General features: G+C 47.9%; 1 protein-coding gene across 1 annotated transcript; it reads left to right on the forward strand.

Annotated features, from left to right (window-relative positions):
- Window positions 1-3,033: 3,033 nt before the first annotated feature.
- LOC124030449 (low-density lipoprotein receptor-related protein 3-like) lies at window positions 3,034-7,580 on the forward strand (the record flags this gene model as incomplete). The annotated part of the gene is made up of 4 exons (XM_046341790.1): window positions 3,034-3,068; window positions 4,127-4,328; window positions 6,013-6,234; window positions 7,374-7,580. Coding segments are annotated over exons 1-4 (666 nt in total), but the record flags the coding sequence as incomplete, so codon positions are not given.
- Window positions 7,581-8,963: the final 1,383 nt, after the last annotated feature.

Raw genomic sequence — 8,963 nt, forward strand, 5'->3', positions numbered from 1 at the left:
GTAGTTTGTTGGGTAGTTTGATGGGTGTTTTGTTATTGGGTGGTTTGTTGTTGTGTGGTTTGTTGTTCGGTAGTTTGTTGTTGGGTAGTTTGTTGTTCGGTAGTTTGTTGTTGTGTAGTTTGTTGTTGGGTAGTTTGTTGTGTAGTTTGTTGTTGGGTAGTTTGTTGTTGGGTGGTTTGTTGTTGGGTAGTTTGTTGGGTAGTTTGTTGGGTAGTTTGTTGTGTGGTTTGTTGTTGGGTAGTTTGTTGGGTAGTTTGTTGTTGGGTAGTTTGTTGTTGGGTAGTTTGTTGTTGTGTAGTTTGTTGGGTAGTTTGTTGTGTAGTTTGTTGTTGGGTAGTTTGTTGTTGTGTGGTTTGTTGTGTGGTTTGTTGTTGTGTGGTTTGTTGTTGGGTAGTTTGTTGTTGTGTAGTTTGTTGTTGGGTAGTTTGTTGTGTAGTTTGTTGTTGGGTAGTTTGTTGTTGGGTGGTTTGTTGTTGGGTAGTTTGTTGTTGGGTAGTTTGTTGGGTAGTTTGTTGTGTGGTTTGTTGTTGGGTAGTTTGTTGTTGGGTAGTTTGTTGTGTGGTTTGTTGTTGGGTAGTTTGTTGGGTAGTTTGTTGGGTAGTTTGTTGTGTGGTTTGTTGTTGGGTAGTTTGTTGGGTAGTTTGTTGTTGGGTAGTTTGTTGGGTAGTTTGTTGGGTAGTTTGTAGTGTGGTTTGTTGTTGGGTAGTTTGTTGTGTGGTTTGTTGTTGGGTAGTTTGTTGGGTAGTTTGTTGGGTAGTTTGTTGTGTGGTTTGTTGTTGGGTAGTTTGTTGGGTAGTTTGTTGTTGGGTAGTTTGTTGGGTAGTTTGTTGGGTAGTTTGTAGTGTGGTTTGTTGTTGGGTAGTTTGTTGGGTAGTTTGTTGGGTAGTTTGTTGGGTAGTTTGTTGGGTAGTTTGTTGTGTGGTTTGTTGTTGGGTAGTTTGTTGTGTGGTTTGTTGTTGGGTAGTTTGTTGGGTAGTTTGTTGGGTAGTTTGTTGTGTGGTTTGTTGTTGGGTAGTTTGTTGGGTAGTTTGTTGTGTGGTTTGTTGTTGGGTAGTTTGTTGGGTAGTTTGTTGTGTGGTTTGTTGTTGGGTAGTTTGTTGGGTAGTTTGTTGTGTGGTTTGTTGTTGGGTAGTTTGTTGTTGGGTAGTTTGTTGGGTAGTTTGTTGGGTAGTTTGTTGTTGGGTAGTTTGTTGTGTGGTTTGTTGTTGGGTAGTTTGTTGGGTAGTTTGTTGGGTAGTTTGTTGTTGGGTAGTTTGTTGTTGGGTAGTTTGTTGTGTGGTTTGTTGTTGGGTAGTTTGTTGTGTGGTTTGTTGTTGGGTAGTTTGTTGGGTAGTTTGTTGGGTAGTTTGTTGTGTGGTTTGTTGTTGGGTAGTTTGTTGTTGGGTAGTTTGTTGTTGGGTAGTTTGTTGTTGGGTAGTTTGTTGTTGGGTAGTTTATTGTTGGGTGGTTTGTTGTTGGGTAGTTTGTTGTTGGGTGGTTTGTTGTTGGGTAGTTTGTTGTTGTGTAGTTTGTTGTTGGGTAGTTTGTTGTTGGGTAGTTTGTTGTTGGGTAGTTTGTTGTTGGGTAGATTGTTATTGGGAAAGGGGGGGATACCTTGTCAGTTGTATAACTGAATGCCTTCAACTGAAATGTGTCATCCACATTCAACCCTCTGAATCAGAGAGGGGGGGCTGCCTTAATCAACATCCACGCTCAAAGGAACCCAGGAACAGTGGGTTAACTGCCTTGTTCAGGGGAACAGTGGGTTAACTGCCTTGTTCAGGGGAACAGTGGGTTAACTGCCTTGTTCAGGGGAACAGTGGGTTAACTGCCTTGTTCAGGGAACAGTGTGTTAACTGCCTTGTTCAGGGGAACAGTGGGTTAACTGCCTTGTTCAGGGGAACAGTGGGTTAACTGCCTTGTTCAGGGGAACATTGGGTTAACTGCCTTGTTCAGGGAACAGTGGGTTAACTGCCTTGTTCAGGGGCAAACTCTAGGGTTTAGGGCTGATGACAAACTGTTGTCAGTAATGTGTCTGTTCCTCCAGGTCCCCTGGGCCAGTCCAGCTGTCAGAGGGATGAGTTCCTGTCTGTAGTTTGTCAGTAATGTGTCTGTTCCTCCAGGTCCCCTGGGCCAGTCCAGCTGTCAGAGTGATGAGTTCCTGTCTGTAGTTTGTCAGTATTGTGTCTGTTCCTCCAGGTCCCCTGGGCCAGTCCAGCTGTCAGAGTGATGAGTTCCTGTCTGTAGTTTGTCAGTAATGTGTCTGTTCCTCCAGGTCCCCTGGGCCAGTCCAGCTGTCAGAGGGATGAGTTCCTGTCTGTAGTTTGTCAGTAATGTGTCTGTTCCTCCAGGTCCCCTGGGCCAGTCCAGGTAAATGAGTTCTTGTGACGGGCGCTGTACGTGGCTATGCCCCGGCCTGGATGAGTGCGGCGACGCTACCGACGAACGGAGCTGTGCCCCTCCGACCCCCTCCCCGCACCTCCCTCTGCCCCCGGCACCGCCCCCTGTACCCAGGCCCAGGTAGGCAACCCAGAGGTTAGGGAAGCAGGCCAGCAAATCAGGTAGAAACTCTGATAGGAACAATGCTCTACACTGGGCCGACCCATTGCTTCCTACGTCTCGGGGGGATTGGGAAGACCCATTGCTTCCTACGTCTCGGGGTTGGTGGGTTGACCCATTGCTTCCTACGTCTCGGGGTTGGTGGGTTGACCCATTGCTTCCTCTCGGGGTTGGTGGGTTGGACCCATTGCTTCTCGTCGGGGGTTGGGGGGTTGGTGGGTTGGTGGGCTGGACCCATTGCTTCCTACTATTGGGCCGACCCATTGCTTCCTCGTCCTCGGGGGTTGGTGGGTTGACCCATTGCTTCCTATGTCTCAGGGGGGTTGGTGGGTTGACCCATTGCTTCCCTACGTCTCGGGGGTTGGTGGGTTGACCCATTTCTTCCTACGTCTCGGGGGGATTGGGTTTACCCATTGCTTCCTACGGGGGTTTGGGCTTGCTTCCTACGTCTCGGGGTTGGTGGGTTGACCCATTGCTTCCCTCGTTCCTCGGGGGATGGGGCCGACCCATTGCTTCCTACGTCTCCGGGGGTTGGTGGGTTGACCCATTGCTTCCTACGTCTCCCGGGGATTGGTGGGTTGACCCATTGCTTCCTACGTCTCGGGGGATTGGGCCGACCCATTGCTTCCTACGCCTCGGGGGATTGGGTTGACCCATTGCTTCCTACGTCTCGGGGGATTGGGTTGACCCATTGCTTCCCACGCCTCGGGGATTGGGCCGACCCATTGCTTCCTACGCCTCGGGGGGGGGATTGGGTTGACCCATTGCTTCCTACGTCTCGGGGGATTGGGTCGACCCATTGCTTCCTACGTCTCGGGAGGATTGGGCCGACCCATTGCTTCTTACGTCTCGGGGTTGGTGGGTTTGCCCATTGCTTCCTACGTCTCGGGGGTTGGTGGGTTGGACCCATTGCTTCCTACGTCTCGGGGTTGGGCTTTGACACATTGCTTCCCTCGTCTCGGGAGGATTGGGCCGACCCATTGCTTTACGTCTCGGGGTTGGTGGGTTTACCCATTGCTTCCTACGTCTCGGGGGGGTTGGTGGGTTGACCCATTGCTTCCTACGTCTCGGGGGTTGGTGGGTTGACACATTGCTTCCTACGTCTCGGGGGGGGATTGGGTTGACCCATTGCTTCCTCGTCTCGGGGGGGATTGGGTTGACCCATTGCTTCCTACGTCTCGGGGTTGGTGGGTTGACACATTGCTTCCTACGTCTCGGGGATTGGGTTGACCCATTGCTTCCTACGCCTCAGGGGTTGGTGGGTTGACACATTGCTTCCTACGTCTCGGGGGATTGGGTTGACCCCATTGCTTCCCTACGCCTCGGGGGTTGGTGGGCTGACCCATTGCTTCCTATGTCTCGGGGATTGGGTTGACCCATTGCTTCACGTCTCGGGGGATTGGGTTGACCCATTGCTTCCTACGTCTCGGGGGGATTGGGTTGACCCATTGCTTCCTACGTCTCGGGGGGGGGGGGGTTTGGGCCGACCCATTGCTTCCTACATTTCGGGGTTGTGAGTATAAAATAACACATTTCCGTTCCCAGAGACAATAATAAGGAACGATAAAGTGGTGTTCTTCTCCTCCAGTCCACTCGCTGTTCCCCCCCTTCGCTGCGCTGCAACGGAGCCCGGGGACTGCCCCGATGGCTCGGACGAGGCAGGGTGCCCCGACACGGCCTGCGGGAAACGCCTGGGGAACTTCTACGGAACATTCGCCTCCCCGGACTCTTCCGTCCCAACCGCAGCGCTGTGGGGGAGCTGGAGGTGCTCCTGGCTACTGGACACTCAGGTAGGGAGGAGTTCAACACCTTACACAATCTGACGGTTGCTAGGGACGATTATTTAACCTTTAACTAGGTAAGTCAGTTAAGAACAAATTCTTATTTACAATGACGGCCTACACCGACCAAACCCGGACGACGCTGGGGCCAACTGTCTGCCGCTCACGGGACTCCCGATCACGGCCGGTTGTGATACAGCCTGATTCGAACCAGAGTGTCTGTAGCGACGCCTCTAGCGCTGAGATGCAGTGCCCTTCGCCACAGATGAATCCGTTCATCGTAGTTTGTATTTTTCCAAATAAATACGTTAATAAACCATAGTTTTCGTGGCAAAATATATTAAGACGCGTGCTGACTGATCTATAGCAGAGTTAGAGATGAACACATGCTGACTGATCTATAGCAGAGTTACACAGATGAACACATGCTGACTGATCTATAGCAGAGTTAGAGATGAACACATGCTGACTGATCTATAGCAGAGTTAGAGATGAACACATGCTGACTGATCTATAGCAGAGTTAGAGATGAACACATGCTGACTGATCTATAGCAGAGTTACACAGCTGAACACATGCTGACTGATCTATAGCAGAGTTAGAGATGAACACATGCTGACTGATCTATAGCAGAGTTACATTTACATTACATTACATTTAAGTCATTTAGCAGACGCTTATCCAGAGCGACTTAGTTAGAGATGAACACATGCTGACTGATCTATAGCAGAGTTACACAGCTGAACACATGCTGACTGATCTATAGCAGAGTTACACAGCTGAACACATGCTGACTGATCTATAGCAGAGTTACACAGCTGAACACATGCTGACTGATCTATAGCAGAGTTAGAGATGAACACATGCTGACTGATCTATAGAAGAGATGAACAGATGCTGACTGATCTATAGCAGAGTTAGAGATGAACACATGCTGACTGATCTATAGCAGAGTTAGAGATGAACACATGCTGACTGATCTATAGCAGAGTTAGAGATGAACACATGCTGACTGATCTATAGCAGAGTTAGAGATGAACACATGCTGACTGATCTATAGCAGAGTTAGAGATGAACACATGCTGACTGATCTATAGCAGAGTTACACAGCTGAACACATGCTGACTGATCTATAGCAGAGTTAGAGCTGAACACATGCTGACTGATCTATAGCAGAGTTAGAGATGAACAGATGCTGACTGATCTATAGCAGAGTTAGAGATCAACACATGCTGACTGATCTATAGCAGAGTTAGAGATGAACAGATGCTGACTGATCTATAGCAGAGTTTCACAGCTGAACACATGCTGACTGATCTATAGCAGAGTTAGAGATGAACACATGCTGACTGATCTATAGCAGAGTTACACAGCTGAACACATGCTGACTGATCTATAGCAGAGTTAGAGATGAACACATGCTGACTGATCTATAGCAGAGTTACACAGCTGAACACATGCTGACTGATCTATAGCAGAGTTACACAGCTGAACACATGCTGACTGATATATAGCAGAGTTAGAGATGAACACATGCTGACTGATCTATAAGCTCCATCAAAACAGAAGCTTGTTTAGTTGTCTGTCACAATGGAAAATCACCTGAAATTAGTTATTTTTGATTTTTACGTTTTTTAATCAATACGTTTGATCGGTCGACTACTTGATGGATCTAACTCAGTCCTCCTCCTAGGACCCTAAGCCCATCGTGTTGCAGCTGGACCTGGGGTTAGGGCCAGGGGACTCCCTCCATGTCTATGATGGGCTGGTCCAGAGAGCAGAGCGCCTCCTGCAGGCCCTGTCGCATCATAACAACAGGAGACCAGCCCTGTTAGAATCCAGTAGAGGACAGATGAGTCTGCAGTACCTGGCCCAACCACTCAGCCCTGGGCATGGGTTCAACGCTACATACCAGGTAGGCTAACCTTGACCTTAACCCTGACCCTAACCCTGACCCTAACACCACACAGCCCTGGGCATGGGTTCAACGCTACATACCAGGTAGGCTAACCCTGACCTTAACCCTGACCTTAACCCCGACCCTAACCCTGACCCTATCACTGACCCTAACCCTGACCTTAACCCTGACCCTAACACCACTCAGCCCTGGGCATGGATTCAACTCTACATACCAGGTAGGCTAACCCTGACCCTAACCCTGACCTTAACCCTGACCCTAACACCACTCAGCCCTGGGCATGGATTCAACTCTACATACCAGGTAGGCTAACCCTGACCCTAACCCTGACCTTAACCCTGACCCTAACACCACACAGCCCTGGACATGGGTTCAATGCTACATACCAGGTAGGCTAACCCTGACCCTAACCCTGACCTTAACCCTGACCCTAACACCACACAGCCCTGGGCATGGGTTCAACGCTACATACCAGGTAGGCTAACCCTGACCCTAACCCTGACACTAACCCTGACCCTAACCCTGACCCTAACACCACACAGCCCTGGGCATGGGTTCAATGCTACATACCAGGTAGGCTAACCCTGACCCTAACCCTGACCTTAACCCTGACCATAACCCTGACCATAACCCTGACCTTAACCATGACCCTAACCCTGACCTTAACCCTAACCTTAACCCTGACCCTATCCCTGACCCTAACACCACTCAGCCCTGGGCATGGATTCAACTCTACATACCAGGTAGAATAACCCTGACAGGAGACTAGTACCCAGAGTTTATCCTGACCAGACAGAAGACTAGTACCCAGAGTTTATCCTAAGCACACAGAAGACTAGTACCCAGAGTTTATCATGACCAGACAGAAGACTAGTACCCAGAGTTTATCCTGACCAGACAGAAGACTAGTACCCAGAGTTTATCCTGAGCACACAGAAGACTAGTACCCAGAGTTTATCCTGACCAGACAGAAGACTAGTACCCAGAGTTTATCCTAACCAGACAGAAGACGAGTACCCAGAGTTTATCCTGACCAGACAGAAGACTAAGACTAGTACCCAGAGTTTATCCTGAGCAGACAGAAGAGTAGTACCCAGAGATGACTTCACGAGGACGTTTCCTGTTCTATCCTGTAGGTGAAAGGTTACTGTTTCCCTGGGGAACACCCGTGCGGATTGGACCAGGGCTGTTACTCTGAACGGCAGCGCTGTGACGGGTACTGGCACTGCCCTACGGGGCGTGACGAGGAGGAGTGTCCAGTTTGCCAGGAGGGGGAGTACCCCTGTGAGGGGGGCAGTGGGGCCTGCTACCCTGCCTCTGAAAGATGCAACAACCAGAAGAAGGTATCAATCAATCAATCAATCTATCAATCAATCAACTATCAATCAATCAATCAATCAATACTTTATAATCCTGTTGTGCAATTGTGATTTTAAAAAATGATTGTGCTAAACTCCTGGATGTAGGAGAGAAACCCTTCAGTTGAAAACAATTCTGGTAAAAATCATTGTGCTAAACTCCTGGATGTAGGAGAGAAACCCTTCAGTTGAAAACAATTCTGGTAAAAATCATAGAGCTAAACTCCTGGATGTAGGAGAGAAACCCTTCAGTTGAAAACAATTCTGGTAAAAATCATTGTGCTAAACTCCTGGATGTAGGAGAGAAACCCTTCAGTTGAAAACAATTCTGGTAAAAATCATTGTGCTAAACTCCTGGATGTAGGAGAGAAACCCTTCAGTTGAAAACAATTCTGGTAAAAATCATTGTGCTAAACTCCTGGATGTAGGAGAGAAACCCTTCGGTTGAAAACATTCTAGTTACAGTCTATTTCCTGACTATGATTCTAATGATCGTTGTGTCGAAAAACAGGCTTTTAATACAATCAAATCAAATGATTATTTAATAACAGTGAAATGCTTACTGACGGCCCTTTACTCAATAAAGATCCAGATTAAAATTAATTCAAATGAAATAGTGACATAAGGAATTTAATAAAAGAGGACAGTGAATTAAAAAAATTATCTATTTAGTTGCTTAATTCTTCCAAATATATTATTGTGTTTGTTGTCGGCCTTCTGCTAATTCTTAGATTATTTTTAACAGAAAGTCACGTTCTGACCTTTATTTCCTTTGTTTTGTCTTTATTTAGTGTTGGTCAGGGCGTGAGTTGGGGTGGGCAGTCTGTGTTTTGTCTTTATTTAGTGTTGGTCAGGGCGTGAGTTGGGGTGGGCAGTCTGTGTTTTGTCTTTATTTAGTATGGTCAGGGCGTGAGTTGGAGTGGGCAGTCTATGTTTTGTCTTTATTTAGTATGGTCAGGGTGTGAGTTGGGGTGGGCAGTCTATGTTTTGTCTTTATTTAGTATGGTCAGGGCGTGAGTTGGGGTGGGCAGTCTATGTTTTGTCTTTATTTAGTATGGTCAGGGCGTGAGTTGGGGTGGGCAGTCTATGTTTTGTCTTTATTTAGTATGGTCAGGGCGTGAGTTGGGGTGGGCAGTCTATGTTTTGTCTTTATTTAGTATGGTCAGGGCGTGAGTTGGGGTGGGCAGTCTATGTTTTGTCTTTATTTAGTATGGTCAGGGCGTGAGTTGGGGTGGGCAGTCTATGTTTTGTCTTTATTTAGTATGGTCAGGGCGTGAGTTGGGGTGGGCAGTCTATGTTTTGTCTTTATTTAGTATGGTCAGGGCGTGAGTTGGGGTGGGCAGTCTATGTTTTGTCTTTATTTAGTAT

This window comes from Oncorhynchus gorbuscha, unplaced genomic scaffold, assembly GCF_021184085.1.
Source record: "Oncorhynchus gorbuscha isolate QuinsamMale2020 ecotype Even-year unplaced genomic scaffold, OgorEven_v1.0 Un_scaffold_11634, whole genome shotgun sequence".
Taxonomy (NCBI): Eukaryota; Metazoa; Chordata; class Actinopteri; order Salmoniformes; family Salmonidae; genus Oncorhynchus; species Oncorhynchus gorbuscha.